Raw genomic sequence first — 27,782 nt, 5'->3', positions numbered from 1 at the left:
TCAGCACATTCTCATTTTCTTAAGAGTCATCTTTGTATCTTTGTGAAATGCCTAGGCCAGTAGTTTTTCATTTTTAAATTGGGTTATTTGTATTTTATTAACTAATTATAGGAGTCAGTTATATACTTGGAATACAAGGCCTTTGTTAGATATCTGTTTTGCTAAAATTTTATCCCAGTCTTTTGACTTGCTTACTGATTTTCTTAATAGCTTTCAAAAATCCTCACCCAATGATGTTTATTGATTTTGTTTATTTTTTAATTTTATTATTAATTTTTTAGAGAGAGGGGAAGGAAGGGAGACAGGGAGAGAGACATCAATGTGACAGAGAAACATTGATTGGTTGCCTCTCGTAGGTGCCCCAGCTGAGGTCCAAACCTGCAACCCCAGCATGTGCCTTGACCAGGAATCGAACCAGTGACATTTGCTTTGCAGAATGATGCCCAGTCAGCTGAGCCATACTGGTCAGGGCATATTTATTGATGAGAGCGGGGTTGGGGGGAGACATCAATTTGTTGTTCTATTTATTTATTCATTCACTGGTTGATTCTTATATTCGCCCTGACAGGAGATCAAACCTGCAACCTTGGTGTATAGGGATGATGCTCTAACCAACTGAGCTACCTGGCCATGGAGGGTAGTTTTTTAAGCATTTCTTGTGTATGAAATCATGTCTTCCTTTTTTATATGACTTAACTATTTCTTTTTCTTGCCTGTTACACAGGCTGGGGCCTCCAGTCCAATGTGGATAGATGTGGCGAGAGCAGACATCTTTGCCTTATTTCCCTTCTTGAGAAAGCATTTAGTCTTTCATCATTAAGTATCATGTTAGCTGTAGGTTTTCCAATAGAGTTTCTCCCATAGGTTTCCAGGTTGAGGAAGTTTTCATTTGTAGAGCTACTAACTTAAAATGTGGTAAATATTTTTATTTGTTAATAACTTGCTTTACAATGAAATGAAGTTAACAGTATAAACTTGTTTTTTGCCTTTGAGAGGTAACTAAATCAGTGGATTTTTAATATGTGCTGCTTCAGAAGCTTCATTTTTTTTTTGTTAGCACATAGACCTCATTGTCTCGATACTGTTACTACTACAGTTGATAGTACTACATTTAAAATACATTGATACTGCATTTTGCAGCATTTGTCATTTTAAACATAAGTAAATAATCATTATCTCTCACTAGATTTGATTTTTTCAAAGCATTAGTCAAATATTCTTATTCAATTGGGTTTATGTAGTGGTATTGATGAATGTTGCCATTAATTTGAATATTTTAGAAGAGGACTCATTTTTCCCCTACAGTTTGGTCATATATTTTATAGCTCTCTTACGAAGTTTATATGTCATACAAGGGATTGCAAGGAACTTTGTGTATTCTGAACTTCTCAAAAACTGATTCTTAAATGTTCTTTTGTCATCTTATTGACTCCTTATTTTTATATCATTTATATTAAAACGATGTTGAATATTTATTTGTCCAACTCCTGTTCCATACCCACCTCTGTAGTGCTGACGCTTACGATGTAATGAGGAACGAACAGATGTTGCCCGTCATGGGCTGGCAGTCTGGTCAGGAGCACTCAGCCGGATGAAATAGATCACTGTAACTGTGGTAGGTGTGGGGCCTGGCGGAGCCTGGGAACTCAGGGAAGGTTTCCCTGAGGAGTTGGTGTTTGAGCTGAACCTGAGGGTTGCGTCGGCACTTACTGAGGGAAGTGTGGCGGCGTGGTAAGCAGTAGGCACAGCTAGCCTAGGCAGCAGGGCATAGCGCACGTACGCGCACGTGGGACTCGGCGAGGGGCCGGGGAGAGGCAGAGCCAGTCAGCTAATTCTAAACGATTTAGAAGAGAAATAAGATTGGATGGACATAGGGAGCCTGGGTTTTGTGGGACCTGGTAGGACTTTATCTCTAAGGGCAGTGTCAAACCACTGATGTATTTTAACAGGGGAATGATATAACCTGGTTTGCATTTTGAAAAGAATATTCTTTCTGTTTTGTGCATAATGGATTGAAAAGAGAAAACAGAGCATTTAGGAAGCCACTGCAGTGGTCCCCACACAAGACGATGCCAGCTTGCTTAGGGTAGTGACCCAGGAGAGGGAGAGCTAACCAGTGGGAGGAATAGTAGAAGAAATAAATTCTGGATGCATACACCTTTTGGTACACTTAAATATATCTAAAAACCTTTTACTTTATTCTATATTTGTTTACTTTTTAATATGTTAAATTAGTTTTGTAGTTCTCCTTGATAGTCATTGCTTACTTTATCATATTTACTCTTGATGGTTGTTGTCTCTCTTCCTTTACTGTTTAGCTCCTATTGAGTAGTTGCTTGAATTGCTTAGATGTTTATAATGAAATACTGATATATGTAAAAGAATATATAAAACGTCTTTAAGGTATAAATGAAAAAACCAAACACCTGTGATGCACCATCTCCTAAGTTATATACTTTCAGCTGTTAGAAGTAATTCTGAAGAAATCCCAAATGATGACTCCTCTTAGGGGTTTCCTGATAGCATCCATCAGGTGCAAGGAGAGAAAGAGCAATGGCTGTATTAAAAATGGCAATAATCAAACACCTAATGACCCTGAGAACGAAGAGAATGATGCCTAATATAAAAACAAAGAGTTCTTTATGTAATGAGCTGTGTAGATGTATGTTATTAGAGCTTCACATTATAAATTAGTTCCTGTTATAATCAGATCAGTAAAAAGGGTAGGAAAGAAGAAAAGCAAGGTGCTAGTAGGAAGGGTCAATCTCTGAAAAGAAGAAAATTATCTTGTTAGAATTACTGAAGCTTTTTGGTGGAAGTTGGTGGAAGGAAAGAAGGGAGCTAGTGAGTCAAAGGCACTGCTCCTTGAACTTTCCTTCTCACATTCTCATATTCGCATATCTTTGAAAGTTTGTACAATTATGGGTTATTTACAGTAGTTTTAGATTCAAATCCCTGCCAGTGATTGTTGGGAAGTAAATGGGTCAAACTAAAGTGGTCTACTATTTGGAATTCCCTAAATAAGATTTTTTTTGCTATTTCCCCAATTTTAGAAAAATTATAATCCAGAACTTTAAAAAATGTGTGAAGTATACTTTAAAAATGATTTGTTTAGATTTGGGTGTTTGAGGTATCTTTAATGATTGATAGTGTTTTATTTTTCAATGGCTTTGTGGTAAAACTTAGTACCGTATTTTGCCATGTATAATGTGCACCCATGTTTGTGTGAGCATAATACATGGGATTATTATACCCATTATTAATCCAATGGTGTGTAATCATTATATGCATGTATAATGCTCATCCTTATTTTTCCCTCAAAAATTTGGGCTAAAAAAGTGTGCATTATACACAGCAAAATATGGTAACTCTTTGTATGGAATGTGCGGTCTGTCTGCATTTATGAATACTTACCTAAGGTAATTTGAACTTAGAATATTTATTATTATTGTAAAAAAGAATGTTAGTTAAATCCAATCTTGTGTGATTTTAATGCTTTTAAGTATCCTTAGAAATCAAAATGCTTTCCTATAAAATAGGATTTTCTAGCCTTAAAAAAAAAAGTTGACATGTAATTGACATACGGTATCCTATTCGTTTCAAGTATAGATCATAATGGTATGTTTTTTTTTTTTATACATACACATTAGAAATGATCCCCATGGTAAGTCTATTTACCGTCTATCATACAAAGTTATGACAGTATTGTTGACTATATTCCTATGCTGTACATTATATCCTCATAACTTACTTTATAACTGGAAGTTTGTACCTCATAATCCTCTTTATCAGTGTCTTCTGCCCCTCAACCCCTCCCTTCTGGTAACCAACAGTATTTTCCTGGACCTGCGAGTCTGTTTCTGTCTTGTTTGTTTTGTTTTTTAGATTCCACATATAATTGAAACCATATGATAATTGCCTTTTTCTGTCTGCCTTATTTCAGTTAACATAATACCCTCTAAGTCTATCCATGTGGTTACAAGTGGCAGGATTTCATTTTTTATAACCGAGTAACCTTCTATTGTATATATAACTCACATACTATTTATTCATTCATTTAACGATGGACACTTAGCTTGCCTCCATATCTTAGCCATTGTAAGTGATGCTGCAGTGAACATAGAGGTGCATATATCTCTTTGAATTAGTGTTTTCATTTTCTTCGGATGCCCCCTCCCTCCCATGTTCATCCAAGCATTATTTACATTAGCATTTTTATATTAAATATTTACTTTTGAACCTCAACCTTATTGTTTTTTATTTTATTTTTTTAATTTACAAATCATGCTTATTCTATTACAGTTGTCTCTGTTCTTCCCTTTACCCCCCTCCACCCATCCCACCTTCACCCCCCGCTCCCACAGTCAATTCCCACTCTGTTGTCCGTGTCCACGGGTCATTCATACATGTTCTTTGTCTAGTCCTTTCCCCTTCCTTCCACCATTGTCCTCTTTCCTCATCCCCTCTGGTCACTTTCAGTCTGCTCCATGTTTCCGTGCCTGTGGTTCATTTTGTCCATTAATGTATTTTGTTGAATAGAGTCCACTTATAGGTGAGATCATATGGTATTTGTCTTTCATCAACTGGCTTATTTAACTTAGCTTAATATTCTCCAGTTCCATCCATGTTGTCACAAAAGGTAGGCGTTCCATCTCTCTCTCTCCCTCTCCCTCTCTTTCTTTCTTTCTTTCTTGAATGCAGATTGATTTTATTTATTTTTTTAAATGTCAAAGTTCATTATAAAATATTAAAAAAATTAAAACCAATATAAAGTCTCAGCAATTAAACCAACATGACATCAGCACAGAAATAATCAAGTAGATCAATGAAATATAAAGAGCATTCTAGAGACAAACATATATATCTGCCTAGCAATGTAATATATGATTAAGTTGATATTTCAGATCAATGGGTAAAATAAGGCTTATTCAACAAATAAGGTGCATGGACCACTGTTACTTGAAATAAAACAAATATAGAGCCGTGTTGCACACATTATACAATAAATATTCAGATGAGTTAAAAATCAATATGTAGAGTCTAAGGAGTTTCAGGAGAAAATACAAAATTATATTTTTCTTACCCTGAAGTATAATATTCAAACCCAGAAGCTATAAAGTAAAATATTGACAATATGACTATATTAAACATTTAAGACTGTACAGTAATATATGTATAAAAAAGTTAAAGGACAAGTAATAGAATAGGAAAGTATTTGTAACACATCTGAGGGCAATCTGGCTGTGACATCTGTCACTCCATTGATCGCCAGGGTTGATTCGGCTGAGCTGGCCGGCTGGGTAGGTGTCCCCTTCCTCCCTCACCGATCCATGTGCGTCCTTCCCGAAGCTGCACGCTCGGTCGAGGAGGACGACCTTCCCAAGTAGAGGAGAGGACCTGTCTTCGGTCAAGGGTATACGAGTAGCTGCGCTCCCCTGCTAGAACCTCCAAACAAGCTCTCAACTTTATTGTTCTAAGATTGTTATTCTAACTTGCTTTATAAATTTTTCTGGTAATGAAAAATGCAGTTCCGTTCTCTTCCACCTAAACTCTGACAATTTTAGCAATGATGTGCTCTTCCTGAAACTCAGTTCAACATGAAGGAAAGAATAGGGCTTTCTATTTTTTACAAATTGTTGTTTGAAATCCAAAAGAATTCTCCTTTGACATTTCTTGACTAGCAGCCATCAGCGGAAAGGAGAGGAGAAGAGGACAAGGTTTATCAGTAGGGTGCTAATAATGACAATTGTGAGCTGTCTCAATCCTAGGTTCTTGAGTCTGTAATAGTAGGCAATTATACTTACCTTCTCTGGTACCCACTGTCTTCCCTTGGAAAAGGACCGTGGTGGCACCTACACCACAGAGAGCTGGGTTTGACAGAGAAAAACATATGTATGAGCACACAGTATAATGGTTGGCACATGGAATGTGCTCAACAAATGCTAATCTTCCATTTTCATCATACGTTTTCTAATTAATTCTGAAATGATTGGTACATTAGTTCTAAGTCACTTTTAAGAAGAGTACTGACCCTATGAGAATTATGCTTAAAATAGTGAATGTTTGTCGATGTGAGTCAAAATAAATGGAAATGATTTTAACCTCTATCAAATGAGCTTAATTTACTTTCTTTGAACTTAGGTATGGGAAACTAAGGCACTGTATGACAGTTCTTTAAGTCTTTGAATCTTTTTTGTGTTAGGATAAATAAGTGGACTAAACAAGCATTCTGCTTATTTCTAATGCCTACTCTTCTGAGGTCATATTTGACCTTAAATATTTTCCCAAATGGATTTTAGTATACAGGTGTTAGTTCCAATGTTTTGTTTGTACAGCTAAATACATCAAATTCAGCAATTTAGTGTGGGTGTGGCAGGGATTAGAGAGATTGTTAAGTGATTTTTAACCACTGTTAATCAAAGTATAACTATTTTAGAAAATAAAATAGTTGGCACATCACTTGAGTTCATGAAGACTTAGCTGATTTTTAATAATTAATAAGTTTTTTCTGCCAGTGAGCATTAGATTACTGCTGACTGGTTAGTGTCATAGTGCCTTGTGGTAGTTTCTCTGCAGGGTTTAAAGGTGTATCCCAGTTTTTGTTGTTTTTTCCCCCTGTTCTGTCCCCAGGAAATGATCTTTACAAAGGCTGTAGGGAGAATACCTCTGGAGGTCCATACATGCCATTAATATGTTATAAGGATCGGTCAGTCCCATTGTCTTCTTTTGTCAATCTTAATCGGAGCTTGCCGAGGAAGTCTGTAAGCCTGCATGTGCCTGGCAACTGTTACCTAGTGACAGTTCAGCTGCAGTAGCCATTGGTTGTGCTGTTGATTGGGGCAGGAGGACCGAGTCACCTTTCTGATGGTGAGCTCTTCTGCATCAGCTCAGGACGAGGAGGAGGGGCCAGGCTCCGGCTCAGGTGGAGGCAGTGATGCTGAGGGATTGTGCAGAACACCCGACAGCATCCTGGGAGCCGCATCGCAGCGAGCCGGACTTCTGAATCCAGCAGCCCAGCCCGGCAGCTGATGGGAGTGCATGTAGGTGAGAGGCACTGCCTCATTCCTGTAACAGGAGAACTATTTTGTGACAAGTGGAACTGGGATTGTGCAAGGAGGAATATCCCATGACGGTTTTAAAAGAAGAAGGACTTCCCTGAATGACTTGGTGATGCACGAGAAAATAACTTTCAGAAGAGTGCTGCTGCATTGTTTCTGAGGAAATGTCTGTATTTTTAATGCATGGTATTTCTTCAAAAGGCATGACAACAAAGGCTGACAAGCGACTCTCCGAAATGCCTGCACTTTAACAGGGACTTTTGACAATGTTAACCTTATACCAGAACGACCTTGGAAGCCTTCTGGGTGGATTCTGTCTTGCCAGCCTTTCAGTATTTCGGACTCTAGGATTTAAGCTCATCTTGATGCATTAGAGGTATTTTAAAACAAGACCATTTTACAACCTACCTAATGGCCCCTGTGTTAATTGAGCACTTGCTCAAAATAGAACGCAGAAATAGAAGAGACTTTTTTTTAAACATATGGCTGCTACATAACTGCAAAAATAACAAACAAGGTAATTTTCCACTTTCAGAAGATTTAGTTGAAGTAATGATTTAATGTGTTAATCATCTAATGAAAATAGAAAAGGTAGAATAGCATATGTTATGATGCCTACTAGAAATACCCAAGGAATACATAATGGCAGCATTTCCAGTCAAATAAGCTCACAGTAGAGAGGAGAGTTTCTATTATTGTCTAAATGTCCTCTAAATTCACAAAAAATATGTGAGATATAGGTGTGGTTGCACGGGGAATAATAACTTTGAGCTGCGTATTTTATGATCATGCTTCATCGTAAGGAAAGGGACATATCAGATAGTGAAAGTTAATGATGCTGAAATTAATAGGAAAAATGATTTTTTTGAAAAGGAAGAAGTATAAATTACATTGTTGGTGATAGTACCAGTAACTGTAATAGACTGTTTCCTTCTAAATGCTTTAAAAAATGCAGGCAGAATGAAAAGTTCACAAGTTTATCATATTTTGTCAGGTGTTAACCCATTGCATATTAATTTTCCCTCCTGGAAATATCTATTTTTTCTCATTAAAGCTGCATGGCAATCTTTGTTCTGCTCCTTTGTGCCCGAACACAGATGAGTCTTTGGGAATTAACCTTTTCAGGGAAGGGGGTGATGGTGGCGGTTCTTAGCTTTTTAAAGAAATGAGAGAGAAATGGATCATAAAGTTGACCCACCAGCATCAAACCCTCAACTGAGCCCAAAGACACGCTTTGTCACAGTGAACTTTTTGTTAGCTTTCCAACCAAATCTGAGATCTTAGTTATTTAAATTCTAAAATGTGAACCCACTTATGATAGTTGAAACAGGAAGCCTGAGACAATTTCAGACTTTTTCTTCTCTCATTCTTTCTAGTTGATCCCTAAGAAACAGCCTTTGTGAGGAGGACGACAGCCCACAGATGCTTTGCTTCCTTTGGCAATTGATTTTTTTTTTCTTTTTGCAGATTTAATTTTTCATAGTGCAAGGTAATAAATCCATTTTCTCTAGAAGTGCCTTGTGTCTGCAAAAAGTTCTTTGAGACCACCAGAGGAAGCTAATGAGTGGCCTTTTCCCACCTCCTCTGTCGCTTTCCCCCCTCCGCATCCCCCCCAAAGCTGAGGTGTGCCACTGCTGCACAGAGGCTGATGAGACTTGAGTCCCACCTGGGATGCTCCGCTGTGACAGAAGCACCGCCGCCGTCTCCCGAAGCCCGTCTGAGACACTCAGGTGCAGAGTTTAACAGATGCTGGGCAAGGCACCGCCTTGCTGTAGCCACGGCTGCAGGTTCCCTTGATTCCAAGCCATGAACGAATCCAGGTGGACTGAATGGAGGATCCCGAACCTGAGCAGCGGCCTTGTGAATGTGTCCGAGCGTCACCCCTGCCCCCTTGGATTTGGCCACTACAGTGCCGTGGACGTCTGCATCTTTGAGACAGTGGTTATTGTCTTGCTGACGTTTCTGATCATAGCCGGGAATTTAACGGTCATCTTTGTCTTTCACTGTGCCCCACTCTTACACCATTATACCACCAGCTACTTCATCCAGACGATGGCGTATGCTGACCTCTCCGTGGGCGTCAGCTGCTTGGTCCCTGCCCTCTCGCTTCTCCACTACTCCACAGGCATCCACGAGTCGCTGACCTGCCAGGTTTTTGGGTATATCATCTCGGTTCTGAAGAGTGTCTCCATGGCATGCCTCGCCTGCATAAGTGTGGATCGCTATCTTGCCATCACCAAGCCTCTTTCCTACAACCAACTGGTCACCCCTTGTCGCCTGAGGATTTGCATCATTTTAATCTGGATCTACTCCTGCCTAATTTTCTTGCCTTCCTTTTTTGGCTGGGGGAAGCCAGGTTACCACGGGGACATTTTTGAATGGTGTGCCACCTCTTGGCTCACCAGTGCCTATTTCACCGGCTTTATTGTTTGTTTACTTTATGCTCCCGCTGCCTTTGTTGTCTGCTTCACCTACTTCCACATTTTCAAAATTTGCCGGCAGCACACCAAAGAGATACATGACCGGAGGGCCCGGTTCCCTAGCCATGAGGTGGATGCCTCTGGAGAGACGGGGCACAGCCCCGACCGGCGCTACGCCATGGTCCTGTTTCGGATAACCAGTGTATTCTACGTGCTGTGGCTCCCCTACATCATTTACTTCCTGCTGGAAAGCTCCCGGGTCTTGGACAATCCCACACTGTCCTTCCTAACAACTTGGCTTGCTATAAGTAACAGTTTTTGCAACTGTGTAATATACAGCCTTTCCAACAGCGTTTTCCGGCTGGGCCTCCGAAGGCTGTCCGAGACGATGTGCACGTCCTGCATGTGCCTGAAAGAGCAGGACACGCGGGACCCCAAGCCTAGGAAACGGGCCAATTCCTGCTCCATTTGAAGGGAACTGCACAGTAAATCAAGTGTAATCTGACAGTGGTTTTTGGATCACAGTCTTGATTCACCTGGAAAATTGCCACTAGAGAAAAGAAATATTTACTTGAATAGTTGACTATGAGATGAAGGGACTAAGGGTTTCTTTTTCCCCCTTTTTTTTTACAGAGGAAAAACACTAAAGAGAAGGAGGTATAGAGAGTAATCTCATGAGATAATTATAGCGTGTGAGTATAAACGTGCAGGAATAGGAAACACAAGCGCCGGGGATGACCAAAGTCTCTCAGATCTTCCACAGGACGGGGGCCCAGCCCCTCGGCGCCTCTCGGTCTGACCGAGCTCTCTCCTCTGTCTTTGTCCCTCATTCTGTCTCTGTCCCTCTCTCGCTCTCGTTGTATTTGTGGAAATTACTTATGTCAGTTGCCCTCTGTAGAAAAGCGCTACATATTATATATGTGGCAAAGTATAATCTTTGGCCTCAAAGTGTACTTGAGCACACTGATAGGAAATTCGTAAGTGGTCTCTCACGGAGGATGAACAGTAAGTGCTGTATGTTAGTACCTGCCACGCAACCCCTTTGCTGGTGTTTTTATAATCTCTGCAGCACAAAATTTCTGCCACAAGCAAAAAGAAACAGTGTTTTTATTTTATCAGGGTAAAATTATGCTCCCCAACCCTCCTTCCTGGCAGCCTGCTGTATTTTTCTTCATCTGCATCCTTTGGTACCTTAATCCAGAAGTGTCTTAGCTAATGAAAGAATCTACTGTATAAAGCAACCATAATGTTAAATAATTTATTCCTTTCAACAAAGCAATCAATAACCTGTTTGAGATATTGTGTTAAATATTTTTAATGACTTTTTGAAAACATTTTCTTCTGGTTCTTTTAAATTATTTCATGTGCCCAAAGTGGTGTCTTTTTTGCTACAGTAAAGCTTTGTTTTCCTCTAAGACAATCCACAAATAATTCTAATGCAGATGTGGAGTACTCACCCAGAAGTGAGGCATCCCTTGTACAGCTATTTGATGTGTCTTTTTTTTTTAAGAGTAAAATAGTCACACTTTTGTCTTAGTTCTACAAAACTTACTGTTCTGTCCACTAATCATTTGTGTGATATGTGTTTGCATATACTATATTTTTTACAACAAAGAAAATGTAAATTATGTTATCTGTGCCTAAAGTTTCCTAGCACAAATTATAGATCAATGTTGCTTAAGTCACCAACATTGGAAAAAATATACAAAAACTTCTTTTAAGAGAAAAATACTTTTGTGTAGCTGTTATTTATTTATATTAGACCAAGATGCATTCTTAGTGCTGCTGAGAATATAATATACTTAATTATGAAATACAGGTAAGAGCTTTCAGTATTTTCTTTTGTAATGATCTGTTTTCATATTCAGAGGTTAAATTAGCTTATTTTTTAGTGTGCTACATAGACTTGTGTAATAATTGTCAGGGGTTTAGATGTAGCAAATGGCATTTGGGAATTAGTACTGAAGCAGGTATGAGTGGTAAAACATCTAAATCTTACTTTTTTACCATAATTTTCCTGCCTGACAGATATTTTAAAATTTATATCAAACCATTGAGTATTTTTCTTCTCAACATTTTTGATTTGTTTGCTTTATGAAATGTATCAATGCACCGTGCCCACGGAAGCCAACCATGTTGCGCACTGTGGTTTGACTCCAGGGGTCCTTTAGTAGAAATGTCATCATTTTATTGAGGTTGTTCTGAACCCCTGTATATTTTTAAACATGTAAGAAAGGTTTAAAATAAAGAATAAAATAGTATTCTATATATCAAAATCAGACTTTGCTTCAGTTTAATAAAATACTTAACTTGCAACAAGAGTTTATTTGTTTGGGATCAAAATTTAACTGTTTTACATGTCTGTGGTTTGGGTTGGTTATATTAATTCTTGTCCATTGCTTGCCAGTGGCCTCTTGGAAAAGTTGAAATGCACCTTTAAAGTCTAGACAAGTTAAGGAAAACAAAGTTCGAGCAGACATAATACTGTAACTTTTCAGTTGCTGTAAACAGGACCTTCAGCATATACTACGTGAGAGTCAGATTTTGATTCCATTAGTCTGGCGTGTGCATACAGTTAGAAAAGGCTCAGCAGATCCCTTTACGGAAACCTGGGACTGTGTTTATTGCCTTTTCTGCCTCTGCAGTAAATATTATGAGGAATTATTATTCCTCATAATAGTCAATAACAACACTAACGTGCTAGGCACTGTGTTAAGTTGTACATGTAACGTTTAATGCTCACTGTGCTCCTTTGAGATAGCTACTGTTATTCTCATTATAGGGGTGAAGAAACTAAAGAAAAGTGACTTATCCAAGGTCACTCAGTAAGGTCGGTAGCAAAGTTTCAGTCACACTTATTTGGCATGGAGCCAAATAAGTCTGTACCCTTATACTGCCTTTCCCCGCAAAAGCCTTCAAACCTTTGTACCTCTGTCTACCTTTTCTGTACAAAAGTCCTCTTTTATTTCTCTTTTCTCACCTAAATCTTTTGCTTCACTTCTTTTCCTTTTTTGTGATATCTTTTCCCTTGATCTTACAAATCTCTTTCACAAAAACAGCAATCTTAGTCCAAACTTGCCAGATTGGTCTGTAATCAAACTGAAACCTGGGGCGTGGCGTTCCCTTGATATGACTTTTGTTCATTTTTGTTATTTTCCTTGAATAGCTTTTTAAAATCTCTAAGTTTTTCGTTGAAAGACATTTTTTTGAAGAGTGGAGAAGGAAGGCTTGATTGTAGCCTGAAAGGGGACCTCTATGAGGCAGGCTCTCGGTTTTGATCTTGCATTTATTATAGTGTTTCCTGTGCAGCTCTCGAGAAGGCCATTTAACTTTCTTCTGACAAACTTTAATATGTGTTTATATCATAAGGTGATGTGTTTATATCATAAGGTGATACTTATTTTGAAACTACCCTGTCTTTCTTAGATGAATGTATTTCGAGAAAAGAAAGCATAGCCATTATTCTCATCATTGCATTGTGTTCTGGGGTAATTATCCAATTTGGTTATAAATGATAGCCAGACAGTAGTGCTCCAGGCTGTCCCTGAGGGTTCCATTGTCTGTGGAGTTGCTTCTAAGGTTATACATTGTTGGACAGCTTCGTAGCCTACAGTATATGAGCCCTAGATGGAAACCCTGACCCCCCTTAGCCGTTTGGCTGTAGGTAAAATACTGAATGTTCCAAGCCCTCGGTTTCCTCATTGGTGGAACCGAGGCTGGGACCTTCCTGGTGGGCTGGGTTGGAGGACTTAACGTGGTCATGTGGTCTGTGTGCTCAGCACGACTGCCCTGCACAGACGGGTTCAGGATGTGGTAGCTGCTGTTTTAGTATCTTTGTGGCTTCCATATTTATTGCCATCACAACTTAAATATCACTAATTCTAGTGTAAGAAAATTGTATTTTAAAACAGAGTTAACCCACTGAGTATTAGAGTTTTCTAAAATAGTATTTTTTTCCAAATCTGCTTAAAGTCAGATTTTTGGCTTAAAGTCAGGTGTTTTAACTACAGAAAACCTCTATGATTTCTCAAAATTCATTTCCCAGGAATAATTATTCAGGAAGACATCTTTTAAGATTAAAGATATCCAGCAAGCAGATGTTGGGATGAAACAGGGATGATTCTGAGATTAACCTACTTCCTTACTTTTTTATTTTTTTGCATTAAATGTGCTTAAATTAAACATCTGTCTTACATCAGGTTGATGATAGTAGGAAAGGATTGTTCAGGAATGCTTTGCCATTTGTCTTTGCATTTTAGTTTTCCTCACTTACTAAAATGGAATTTAAGGTATTTTATAAATACAAGTTACCTGGAAGAAATAAAGACAAATGAGAAGATTCGTGCTACATATATTTTTTATTATGTGAATGTAGACGTAACTGAAGGTGTTGCCTTAAAGGACATGCCTCTGTCTCTCCCCACCCAGAGAACTAATCACTAGATGTGAAAAAGTTGCCAATGTGCGCTACACAGGTAAAGGAGAGCGAGGCGTGAAGCAGCTGCCAGCGTAACGTGCTGAGCAGAGCGCTGCAGGCGTGCAGGTGGCAGCCATGCAGGGCGCGGAAGCTTCTCTTGCTGCGGGCAACCTGTTCGGGTGTGTCGTCTCCAACAGTCGCCCTCCTCCCTGCGCAAAACTCTTTCAGGTTAAGAAGGTTACATGCAGGAGGTGGCATACTCTGCAACCACAGGTCTACACATTGGGGAGAACGAAATGACCAGAAAGAAGAAAAATTTCAGTGTTTCTTAGAAATGAAAGTTTTATCCAGTGATAGTTTTCCTCTATAATTTAAAATAGTCATGAGTTTTTTAAGTAATAAAAGTGATTGTCTTTTAAAATATTAGAAGTGATAGGATTAGGTATCTATTAATACTCTGTTTTAAAATTTATTTATTTATTATTATTTTTAAAAAATCAGTTTCCAGAAACATTGGGGTAGTTTTATGATATGAAATAATGAGAGTATGTTATTTTTTTAATTGATGAGAGAGAGAGATATTTTTTTGTTGTGCTACTTATTTATGCATTCAATGTCTTATTCCTGTATGTGCCCTGACCAGGGATTGAACCCACAACATTGGTGTATGGAGATGACACTCTAACTAGCTGAGCTACCCAGCCATCAAAACTTTTACTTTTTTTATAACTAGCAATAGAAAATTGTTTTATTAAAAAGAATGCTGTCTGTTTTAAAAATATTTCGACATTTCACAAAACAGTTTTTGTTGAGTCTATAACATTATCCAATTTTGCCTTAATACAATTTTGCTTTGAAGATGGTTTATATAATTTTCTGACTTTTATAATATTTATTTGAAGCAAATTTTCAGAGAAAGTTGATGGCCTACTTATGATATTAGATGTTCTTGACTTATTTTTGCTTGAACACAATTGGTTTGAAGTATTATTGGCTGAATCTGAAAGGGATCTCAGCCTCTGAGGGTTTGTATTGCACCGTCCATGGCACCTTCTAGTGTTTGTTCCCACGTCTTTAACAGGAGAATGACCCTGCATTAGGGCAGTGAGGTCTGGCTGGTACGATAACTGCGTTTCACAGGTTGGCAAGATTCTGTCCTCAGTGTTCCGTTTCGGGAGAGTGTACCTATAACTCTTAATGGTAATTTTATTCTATTTTTATATATGATTCCCCATGAAGGTGAGGAAATTAACAGTAACAAATTCAGCAGGAGGCTGGCATACCTGGTAGATATTAGACCTGAAAGACGTGTATGATGTCAGTACCTTTACCATAGCAAATGGGACCAGATTAATTTTTGAGATTCTAAAATTTGTAGATGATAACTGTCAGGAAACATGGTGCGTAATGTTAGAATTTGTTGAATGGAAACATTTGCTAAAATTCTAAACTTCCCCATTTGCTACTGTACTCAAGAGAAATCACTTTTATCTTTGACTTTAGAAATTTGATTTTATTTTATATTTTCTACTTAAGCAAGTGTAAATAAGGTTGATGCCACTTGAAAGTACCCAAATATTCTTTATAAATTCAAAGTTGTGACATTATTTTAGTTGAGAGGCCCACAAAAAATCAGGTACAAAATTATATAAACTTATTTAAAATTCAGAGTGTGCCTTTGAATGCAGTGCAGGCTGTAGCAAGAGCTGCCCAGTGCCTCTGTGTGAGGTTGAGCCTGACACAAGGCATTGTTCATGGACATGCTCCGCGTAAAACGCAATTTTAAAACACTTATGTTGCCAGTAGAGTTTGAAGTTGAAAATGGGTATTATTAGATCATACATTTTATACTGATAACCTCTTCACAGTCATTCATTTACTCTTCAGGAATTTTATAATAAAAATGCACAATTGGTAAAATTGATATTATAAATGATAGATGCAGAGAAGATTAAAAGATAATTTGTGATGAAGGCAATGAAAAAAAAATCCTGAAAATCCTGGTTTTAATGTTTTAACAAGTTAAATTATATTTGGATTTTTCTTACATTTATTATTTTGGCAAGGAAAAGACCATTTAAAATTAGGTTTTCAGAATTGCTTGAAGTTATCAATTTCAAAATATAGCATAGCTCCTTGTTTGTAAGAAAACCACTACTGTATATTGTATATCTAGGTTTTTGGGAAATGTTCTTGCCGTAGATTAAATTTTAAAATGTAGTTTGTATTGAAATTAAAAATTACAAATATAGCCCTGGCTCATGTGGCTCAGTGGACTGAGTGCTAGCCTGTGAACCAAAGGGTCACCAGTTCAATTCCCAGTCAGGGCACATGCCTGGGTTATGGGGCAGGCCCCCAGTTGGGGGCACACAAGAGGCAACCACACATTGATATTTCTGTCCCTCTCTTTCTCCTTCCCTTCCTCTCTGTCTAAAAATAAAATAAATAAAATCTTTTAAAAAATTGCAAATATATATGCATTTAAATTGCTGCTGTCTTCAAATGGATTTTGAGGAGAAACTTGACATCCCAAAGATACAATTCTGCCTACTTTCATTGCCCCAAGGCAATTTTTAAAAAACAACAACAACAACAACAACTTATTACATGTCCAAGATCTGGATTTCTAGGTATATTTATTTGGAAATAAATCTGGAAACACGCATTTTGAAGATTCATATTTAGAGTGTGATGTTACTCACTGGGTCTCGTGACGACTTCTGTTATTTTAATCATGAGCTCCACGTAGCAGCCCCACTTTCTCTGTTTCTAAATGCAACTTAACATTTATAATTGAACAAACTATTAAAATTTATTAGAGGGCAGTGTTTAGATTTATTTCTGTAGGTTCTGAGGCCCAGGGCATCCAGTGGTTGCATGGGGACAAACATGCGTGTGTGTGCGCGCGTGAGAGCTTGTTTAATGCTTTCGCTATATTACAGACTTGGGGGGCAGTTATTGTCGAGTGTTTATTTTTGCCATAGTTAAGGTATGCATTTTTTAAATAGAAAACATATGAAGATTTGAAGTCACATTCTTGTGCGAGATTACCCATGATGCTGCGGTTTTGGAGTTAATATGGGATATATTCAAATAATCCAGAGGAAAATGGACATAAATACCTGCCTTTCTATCCAGTGTGAGGGTTAAGAAATTATTAGAAAACCTGCAAGTTAAAATTTGAGAAAGCTTAAAATGCTTTGAACATAGTGTCCTTGACATGAATTAGATGTATTCTAAACGTTTCTGTAAGCGCTATCTCATTTCACATACAGAAACCTGAGATAAGATTTTTAAGTGATCCTAACAAGATCACGTAGCTCGATGGAGATACCGCTGACCAGATGTCTTGTGCAGCATTAGTTTTGTCTGTGATAAGATTCTTAAATAATGTATTTATGGGTGTCTGGTGGTACGGTGTCCTGACCCTTCTTTCTTGAGTAGACAATAAGACTTCCTTAAGTTGATACAGGAAAAATTCCATGTGAAATATACCTTTTAAGTTATGATAGGAAAAATTACTTTAAAATTAACTGCAGCTCAAAGAGATTTTGAGATCATGGAAAATTTTAATGGGGTATATTATCCAAACCACTTATTTTGATATTTCTTGAAATGATTTCTTATTTATAGAGGCTAATGCAAATTTACTTGTTCTTTTAAAAACATGACAATCATCTGCTGAATGTATTAAGAGGTATACATAGGCTGAACTGAACAGTATTGGCTGTATATTTTAAAAAACTACAACCTTAATGATGAGGAATTGTCAAAAATCACACTATATTCATATAACTAATTTTTTAAAGTAAATACATCTTAGCTATGCACTTTATGTTTTGCAAGTTCTTTGTAATGGATTTGCAGTGTTGTTGAAGTTATCATAAGATTTTTTTTGTGTGTGTTTTTTTTAAGTATGATAGAAAAGGTTTTGACCTTTCTGGCTACAGTGCTTTATATATGTTTTGTATATAGTCTGTAAAATAATGCACAGGCAATCGGACAGATCAGTCTAAATTAGTGATGTTTTAAATGAAACCCTTTTAATATATAATTCAGTTTTGTTTCAATGAAAAATATGGTTACAGAAAAATTAAACTCAGATTAGGCTAACACAGGATCACCTTACAAAGTCCTTGGGTGAAACCTTTCCTCAGTTTAGTTATATGAGTGAGAAAAATGAATAAAATTACCTTGACACTTATATTAAAAGTGTATTTCATTTGGTTCATTTGAATAAAAGCAAGCACTTAGCCTAGGCCTTCCGTGCCCTGGGCACTGTTCCGAGGCACTGAGGTCGCAGAGCCATCATTGGAACCCGTGTAGTCTGGCTGGACACCTTAAGAATCTTTTAAAAAATTGTTGTTCAGTTACAGTTGCCCCAATTTCGCCCCCATTGCTCTCCCCTGCCCCCCAAACCCCGCTCCTCAGTCAGCCTCCACCCTGTTGTCCATAAGAATTTGTTCATCTATTTTCTCTACAGAAATGACTAGGATAATTTCATGTAGAGCTGAATATTAAAGGATAGTAAATTATCAGGTTCCCATCACTAGGACCTTAAATGACAAATCTTAGAGAGTCGTTAGGTCTTCCTGCCCTTTTCAGAATGGTCCGTGGACTGGAGGGCGGCAAGAGAAGGTCTCAAGGGTCCCTCAGAGGTCATCTGCGTGTTCATATTGTCTCCCCTTCATACACCCACCAATTTGTCCTTCCACGTTAGCACCTTTTATTTTTAGACAACTCTATAAAAGAATGAATTTTAGTTAATCACTGTAAACTTATTTTCAAGTGCTGCCTCGCCTAATTTCCATCCCTTCTACACAACTGATTTCCCATTTTTTCCATCCTCAGCCAAGATTCATTTTGGTTGTTTTTATTTTTAATTTCTAAAGAAATATTATGCCTTGAGAAAATTTAGGAATTTAAAGGATAAAAATAAATAAATCACCCATAGTTCCATTATCCATATATAATTGGGTGCAACAACTCTTTCTTTTTTTTCCCCTCTTATTTTTCCTCTATGGACTAGCACTTTTTCTCTGAAAAAGATTTTTTATGTAGTTATTTCTATCTTAAATATTTTTGATGTTATTACATACTCTTTATGAACATCTTTATGAATAAAACTTTGTCCCTATTTAATATTATTTCCTTACAATTTTTTAAGGAAAAAATACTGAATTAAAGTGTATGGAGATATTTTAAGGTTATTTGTACATATTGCCAAATTGTTTTCCAAATGGAATGAGCCAGTTTTTCTTCACACCAATAATTATCAAACTCTGGTGTTTACCACCACCTTGCCAGCAGAAATTCTACATTAACAAATAAATTAAGAGAATTGATTTTCACTTTATCCACTCCTAGCTCCATAAGAGGTTGCTTTGTTAATTGGGTTCTTTGTGGTACTTGTCTTCCTAACAATCTCCCCCTCACAGTTGACTAGGATGGGTCTGCCGAACCTCATTTAAACGAAGGTGTCCTAATTCTTTATTTCAGAAGTCTTTGAGCCCAATCCTCTTCTCACTTTCATTAGTTCACCATTTACTCTGTGCTACTGCCTAGTTAAGAATGTTGTTTTTTCCGTGATTGCTGGGGGGACGGGGGTGTGGGGGAAGTGGACGGGGATGTGGCGGATAAAGGGTGATGGAGGAGACCTGACTTGGGCGGGGGGTGAGCACACAATGCAGCGTACGGATGCCATGTTGCAGAATCGGGACCCTGAAACCTGTATCATTTTGGTAACCAGTGTCACCCCAGTAAATTCAATGAAAAGGAAAAAAAAGACCATTGAATTCTGTCCGCGCTCTTCTTGCATTGCCGGTCCGCCGCCAGCATCGCCTGTTTCGCGGTGTGCTCTGCGCGCCGCCGTGCACCGGGGCCTGAGAAGGACGGCCCGCGCGCTGTCCGCGGCGTTCTTCCGCCTTCCGTAGAGCATAGCGCCCTGCTGGCCAATCAGGGCGGCGGCGGACCTTGTTCTAAGCAGGCTTTCGAGGCCTGTGTCCTTGCAGTGTATGTGGAAATCAAGACTTCAGCTGTTGAGGGCGGAGGGCTCCAGGCCTGGTTTTGGTCCTGGGGTTTCCCAGGCCTGCAGGCCCTGGGCACAACCCCCACAGCGCCTGACCACCTTGGGGAGGTTGCCCCTGGACGGGTGTGTAGGGAGCAGCAGGTGCTCAGATGTCCGCACCCTGTCTCCTCCTCGTGCCTCGTGCATAGACCTCCTTGCCTCCTCAGTGCTTTGTATAGAGCTGCTACTCAGTGTTTGTTGTGCTGAGTGTAAAGTACTTTCTGTGTAGTAAGGCACTTATTTCCTGAGTTCAGTTGAACTCAGTTATCGGGATTAACTGTATTTTTGGGTCTTTCCACTTTAACCTCACCTCAGTCGAAGGTGTGGTTGGACTGAAGATTACTTCAAAGTCCTTTCCTCCACTGCCTTTATGTTAGAGTATAAATGGGAAAGCTATGGAAAAGAGTGGATTGGGAGAGTCAAAAGATTATTTAATGTAGGTATCATTTAATATAGAGATCCTCTCTAATTGAATTCTTCCTTCTCAAACCTACACTGTAGGCTTTGAGAAGGAATGTGTGTTTTAAAAGGAGGGTGAATGCACTTTGGGGAAGATTTGGATTTTGGATAATTTTTATTTACATTCAGCTGAAATGTCTTTCTGACTTCTTCATGATTATTATACAGAAGAAAATTAAAATTCTATTTTACCCAAAACCTTCAGTACATGTTAGTAGAACTACTGTTGTTATCTCCAGTCTTCTCTTCGTCTTAAACCATTCCTGGTAAAATATGGTTTTGAAGTTCACCACTTGCTTTTCCCTGAATATGCTCTAATTTATCTTTCTTGAAAGGGTGCTCAGAGCAGCGTATGTGATGTGATCAGTGACAGAGAAGTAGGGTATCATTTTTGCTCACTTTGTATACCGTACTGTTATTTATTCAGTGCAGAAGTAAATTACATGTCTCCAGTGCTTATATCTGACCGTTCTACATGTTGACCTTATTTTCAATAAACCCCTAACTCTTTTTCATACCTGCTTAATTATATGTTCTTTCTCTACATGTACAATGGTTTGTGTTTTTTTTAAAACCTTATCTTCATCACCCTTATATTTCACTTTGTTAGAGTTGGTGCAGTTATTCCAGTCTTTTTGAATCTTCATTGTATCTCTGAAAATATTAATTAAACTTTTGCCATCTGCAAATGTGACAGGCATATTTAATGTATAAATCCAGATAATTGATTTTTCAAAATCAAACAATCTCAAGCTTTCTGTCATGGGCCCCCAAGGTTACCCCCAGGTTTGGTGATTTGTTGGAAGGGCTCATAAGATTTGCATATAGCTGCACCTGTGGCTAAGACTTATTACAGCAAAAGCATATAAAGCAAAATTAGCAAAGGGAGCCAGATGGAAGATTTTAAGAGTCCTCTCCCAGTGGAGTCGCACAGTATCCACCTAATTCCTCCCGCAAGTTGTGGCAGCATGTGCGGCGTTAGGTGCCAGTGAAGCTCATTTGAGACTGAGCGCCCAGGGGTTTTACTGGGGGCTACTCACTGTGGGCATCCTTGGCCTAGAGCCTAACAAAACCCCAGGCTCCCAGAGGAAAACAGATATTTAATGTAAACCCTACTGTTCGCACGAACAATCCAGGCACAGTGAGCTACCTTTATCATTTTAGGGGGAATTTTATATCATTGAAGGGAGCTATCAGCTGAGAGACAGCCTTTCAGGGAGGCTGTTCGAAGGATAGGCGGCCTGGGCCTGCTGCACGAACTCTTTTCTACACATTGTACTCCGTGGACATTTACTAGAATAGTATGTGTTTGGTGTGTTTTGAGAAATCGGTGGGATACAATTCCCTATTCACCAAGGGGAGTCATGCAGGTGTTTTTGTTTGTTGGTTTGTTTTTTGCTTATAGAAGTAACATTTAATGTGGGCCTTTTTAAAAAATTTCTATCTTTACCTGAGGACATTTTTTTCATTATTTTTCTACTTTTTAAAAAAAAATTTAAATCATGTTTATTCTGCTACAGTTGCCTCATTTTCCCCCCTTTGCCGCCCTCCACCCATCCCATCCTGCCCCCCCACAGTCAATTTCCACTCTGTTGTCCATGTCCATGGGTCAATCATACCTGTTCTTTGTTTAGCCCCTTCTCCTTCTTTCCACCCTTGTCCTCCTTCCCCATTGCTTTTTTTTTTTTTCTCCTTTAGAGAGGAAGGGAGAGAGAAAAACTTCAGTTGGTCGCCTCTCATGCACGCTGGGACTTGGGATCAGTCGTACCCAGAACAGGGATTGAACCCACAGCCTAGCCATGTGCCCTGCCAGAATTGAACCCACAGCCGTTCAGTTAAGGGGTGCGCTCCAACCAGCCGAGCCACCCCAGCCAAGCCACACCAGCCAGGGCTGAATGAAGGCCTTTTTGATGACATTAGACATGTTTATTTTTACAACAATAGACCTTTTGTTTTAAATGCACCTTACTTTACCACTTAATGTTGGTTTCTTGTAAACAACAGTTTTAGTTATATAATTTTGGTAAGAATATTTAACAGCACTTGCCTCTCATTTTTCCTCCTCATTACTAGTTGCCAAATAGTTAACTAATTTTGTGCATTCCAGACTTCCAAATGGCTTAACTACAAAGATGGTTTACCATTTATAAAACCTAGTTTTTCCTCTAATTTTTATTATTTTAACCTTGTTCATGATTGTGTAAGAGGGAAGAATGAACAATAACAAAAACAAAAAACACAATTTGGAAAAAACAAACTGAATCTTCATGATTTAAATTTCATGAATTATGGTTTTTTGTAAGATAATTACACATATTTTTAATTTTTTTACTTATTGACTTTGGAGGGGGAAGAGAGAGAGACAGACATTGATTAATTTTCCACTTATCTACACTTTGATTGATTGATTCTTGTATGTGCCCTGAGTGGGGATCAAACCTGCAGCCTTGGCATATCAGGACGATACTCTGACCAACTGAGCTACCCAGCCAGCACATGAATTATGTTTTATTTAAGTTGATACAGAAAGATACTGTTTATTTTAGAATAGTTGGGCATTTATGGAACTGTAGAAACCTTTATTTTATTTTATTTTATTTTTACCATTTGAGAAGTTCTTAATTTGATGTAATACCAATAGATATTTTGGACTTGGTAGAAGAGAATTTTATTTTCTAAACTTATAATTTATATTAAGTTATAAATTTTTAAAAGGCCAAGAACCAAGTATTAAAGTCCTCCCACTTACTCATTTAACAAATCAAACTATATTTCAATATATAATTATTTGAATTATTACCATTTACTATAATAAAATTTGCCATTTGTATTCCATAACTACATTTAAAATATGGAAATATTTTAATACAGATATCTTTAGCATTTGGAATATATTTTGCAGAGAGATTTTTAAGAATGTCTTTTAGTAGAGATTTTGAAGAAGATGAAAGATAATGACCTTTGGGGTTTTTATTTAAGTGCAGTTCTGCCCAAGGACAAATGAATGATTGGATGACATTTAAAAATGATCCTTACAAGAACTATAATTTTATGGTGCTCTCCCCAGTCCTCATTTATTGTTCCCTTTGAATATTTCCACAGAGAACACATCCTTTCTCAAGGACTGAACTGCCATCCTTTTGGCAAGTGTTCTGAAATGAAGCTCTTAAATCTGGCCTTGTGCCTTTTCTCCAGTTACATGTATCTAGTCTTCTGATTGTGGATTTCTCATAAAAATCGATAGGTGAACAATTGCAAAGGGAACTCATTACTGCCAGCTCTTATTCCTTAAACTGACCGTCTCATTTTGTTTTTTTCTTATTTATTTTATTGGTATACCTTATAGCTCTATGTATTTAATAAATGCTCATTTTAACTTACAGCTCTGTGTATATAACAAATGCCCACTGGGTGGGGCGGGGGGAACTACTAGGACTTTCTTCTCACTGTTTCCCCATTTCACTCAGAATTCAGTTTGTACTCATTCTTTCTTTACTGTGTTCTGTGATACCATCTCTGAGTAACCGTTTAGGTCATTTTGTTTACTTTCATTCTTCATGTATAGTTTTATTATATTCCTTGTGTACTTTGAATCACAGGAACTGTAGATTAGCTGGTAATGTAATGGACATATCCTCCTACCCCTAAGAATCCTTTCAGAACGAATAAGGTGGGCCTCTTTGATTGCTGGATGTCTCTATGACTTAGGGAATACATTCTGCCCTGGCCAGTGTGCTTGGTTCAAGTGGTGCAACCTTTCGGTTATGGGTTCGATTCCCAGTCAGGGCACATACCTAAGTTGTGGGTTTGATCCCTGGTCTGGGTGTGTATGGGAGGCAACCAATCGATGTCTCTCTCTTGCATCAGTGTTTCTCTATCTCCCTCTCTGTAAAACCAATGGGAAAAAAAAAGTCTTCAGGTAAGGATTTAAAAAAGAAAGAAAAAGGAAATGCTTCCTCATTGTGAGCCCCAATCTTGTTTCTTGAAATGCCCACCATTTGGTCCCATGTCATCTCTCTGGAGAAAAATGCAAGTGTCTTCTCCCTCCATGACACAGCTCTTCTGATGTATGAAAACTGCTCTTATTTCTCCCTCCTCTTTCCAGATTACACACCTTTATCTTCCTGCCCTTTGCCCATTCATCCATTCAGCAAATATTTATCGATCACTTCTTAGGTGCTCCATAAGTCACTGTTTGAAATACTTGGAATATGGTGCTGAACAAGAATGATTCCAAAAAGAGGTAAACCAAAAGTGTTCCAAATTAAACATCAACAAGTAAAAAAAGAAGGTAATTTCAGGTTATGCTGAATGCCATGAATAAAATGAACCAGGGCCATAAGATGGAGACGCATGGAGGCAGGAGGCTCTGCTCCACGTACCGTGGTGTCCAAGGGCGTCATCGCCTTGGTTGCCCCCCGCTACTCCAGCACGCGTGGCCTTCGGCACTGCTCAGATTCGGACGGTGGCAGATGGGCTTCTGACCTGCTGACGCCCTCTCCGTACATAGGAAGGTAGGAGCTTCTTAACTGTGTGTCCGATGAAGCTATTGGACTACTCTATCAGTAAAGTCACTTAAAAAAGGAAGACACAAAAATGTAGACATTGTTGGTTAAGGGAGGACTTCGTCACGGTGCTGCTGGCCCGGGGTGCTCTCACCTGGTACGGTGGGCCGGGCAGCTGCCGCGCCTGGGCTGTGCTTCTGTCAGGGCAGAGCCGGATGTGCTCGGCTGCCTCGGCGGCGGGGCCCCCCAGCTGCCTGGCGCACTTCTTCAGGTCTCATGTTTTTGAACTAGTCTTCAACCAAGTTTTCCTATTCTGAACTTGGAAAATCAATGTATTGACCCTAATTGTAGGGCTTTGCAGTCATCCCTGTAAAATGTAATCTCACCTCTTAGCCCTTCCTTCTAGTTTTATGTGATCCCTTTGAGTCCTGATGTAGATTTGAAAAGCTTACCTTCCTTGTTCTCTTCCAAGTCAGGAATAATGAACTTAGCAGAGAGGTTCCTTCTGAATGGATTTTGCTCTGTAAAGTTAGCACATTTTGAGTATGGCTGTATATCTACTTCTCACTCTACCTAATAGCTAGCTCCAATTTTATGTAGTGTTAATATCCAGTTCCCATGTTGTTCCCTCATGTGTTCAATTATTTCATGAGATGTTTGCTAAAGAGAATGAGGCATACTTGTTAAACCTGCATTCTAGAGTCGAATTGATTTGGGTTTCGATCTTTTACTCTGTTCCCTGTTACTTGTGTGCTGCTGGGCATGTCAGCGAACCGCTCTGACTGCCAGTTTCCCAGTAATTGTTCCTGCTTCCTGAGGGTCTAAGAGATGACGAGTGGGAGTCACCTACAGTGGCGCCCGGCGCACAGAGAGGGGGCGCAGTCCACATTCGCAACAGCAGCTGTGGCCATTGTCGTCAGCCCTGCCACAATTAGGTGTTTTCTGTCTTGGGTTTTCTTGATCTCAAACCCTTTAAATGCATATTCGTGTGTACAAATACACACACAGCTAGATTTTTGCCAGTTTTTCCCCTTAGGGATGGACACAGTGAAACATCTTTGTTTTTTTAGGTCTTAGAAGTCATCTATGTAGAATTTTATTAGATAAAGCATCATACTTACCATCTCTGAATTCCATATTTTCTTATTGAAAGCTTAAATTTTGTCTTCTCCCCAGTCACTTATCACCTTTCCAGTGGTCCCCAACTTCTCAGAGATTAGCAGCAATACCAAATCTTGTAATGGCTACTTTGGTTTATCTTTGAGCTTAGTCTAAAATGAGACACAGGCATGGGACGCTGAAAGCGAATGTGGAAATGACTTGGGTATTTCACTTAGTCATGGTTCTCAGGTCTGTTAGCACAGAAAATAAAATTGTTGATACCAGGGAAGGAAGTAACATTTATAACACAACTACTTTATGCCAAGAGCTGGGGAAAACACCTTTATATAGAATATTTCATTTAACCCTTTTCGTAACTCTATTTCACAGGTGAGGAAATTAGCATCAGAATTCGAATACCTAGTCGTCCCACATCTACTAAGTGGTGAAATCTATGGAATTTGAATACAGCTTTGTCTGACACCAAAACCATATCCTTTCCCTCCCATATATGCTGCCTCTGTTCCCCCTACTGTTTGGCAACTAACATTATACTGACATGTATATTAAACTTAAACTACTACCATTTTCTTTCACTGGGCATCTCTCCCTGGGAAGCTAATGAAGAGTGCTGTAGAGGAGAGTTTCAAAGTCAGGAGACTGATGAGGATCATGACTAACATTGTGAAATTTCCCTATTTGGGAAAACTTTAGCACTTTATGATACAATGGAACCTCAAGGTCAGAAGAGACCTACTTGGACTCTTGTTTTCTGGGTATGTAACATTCCCATATGTGGGGCATATTATACAGAGGTTATTTTAGTATTTTTATATATAGAATATTTTGATTGTGATTTAAGGTCAATTCTTGCTTTCTTTGTTATACTTCTCTATAATACATTGTATTTTTAAAACTGTCTTTTGTATTTCTGTAATTTAATGGTCACACAAACCTGATACGTGTGAAAACAGATGTCTGAATGGAAATGAAAGGATTCCTCCTCTGTATGTGAGAAATGGCAAGGTGCTCTAGTTTATTATGGAAGGATTAGGTGACTGGTGCTAAAATTCTGGAAGAGAGTTTTACACACACAAAAAATCAATACAGGTAGGCTAACTTTGTATTAAATAATTTTGCTGTATTTTTATGTTTTCATGTGGCTCATGAAAACTTCTGATAAAAGTATTTCATGTTTTTGTCAGTTGTATTTACAAAAAATTACTTTAAAATATTAAAATGCATATAGACATCATCCTTATTATCTGATACCCTGATTTTACAGTCACTCGAGACCTCTGCCAGCTTTATTGAGGTATAATTGACAAATTGTGTGTATTTAAAGTATACTTTTTTAAAATAAGAGAGCATCCTGATAAATTTTAATGATGGATTCATATTCTACAGTGGTTTTGTAATCTTGCAGTGTTATAGCATAAAAGATTTATTTACTTCAAGTTTAAGTAAGTATTTTGATGATGTACTATTAAGCAGGTTCCATATCATTGAGTGGACAGATATATTTGTGTAAATATCAAACAATGAATTTCAAATAGTGGTAAGTTCTTTAGGCTAATATTGGACATTATTACCCCAAGGAATCCAAAGAAATGATTAATTCTCTGAATGATTCTATAACTTACCCTGAGATTGAGTTTTTTACTTGGTTACTAAAAAATAGGCATGACTAAAATGTGAACAGGTTGAAAATCAAATGGTGTGTGTTAATTTAATTTCCAGCAGAGCCATTTGAGT

The 27,782-nt window shown here is 38.3% G+C and overlaps 2 protein-coding genes across 6 annotated transcripts in view; both read left to right on the top strand.

The window, feature by feature from the left end:
- The window catches only part of RABGAP1L (RAB GTPase activating protein 1 like), a 439,381-nt gene that overhangs the window by 143,350 nt on the left and 268,249 nt on the right, over nt 1–27,782 (top strand). The gene's annotated exons all lie outside the window — the stretch shown is intronic.
- On the top strand, nt 8,865–10,713 carry GPR52 (G protein-coupled receptor 52). Its single transcript, XM_054587739.1, has one exon. It carries the CDS (start codon nt 8,865–8,867, stop codon nt 9,948–9,950), a length of 1,086 nt encoding a protein of 361 aa, XP_054443714.1. The 3' UTR covers nt 9,951–10,713.

Source organism: Pteronotus mesoamericanus, unplaced genomic scaffold (genome assembly GCF_021234165.1).
Source record: "Pteronotus mesoamericanus isolate MK-2021 breed Mesoamerican mustached bat unplaced genomic scaffold, CSHL_Meso_final scaffold_1186, whole genome shotgun sequence".
NCBI lineage: Eukaryota > Metazoa > Chordata > Mammalia > Chiroptera > Mormoopidae > Pteronotus > Pteronotus mesoamericanus.
The sequence above is the reverse complement of the archived record's forward strand: the minus strand, read 5'-3'. Positions and strand labels throughout refer to the sequence as shown.

What these genes read in the sequence shown, in the direction of transcription:
- GPR52 (XM_054587739.1), top strand. Translation starts at nt 8,865, where the DNA reads ATGAACGAATCCAGGTGGACTGAATGGAGGATCCCGAACCTGAGCAGC.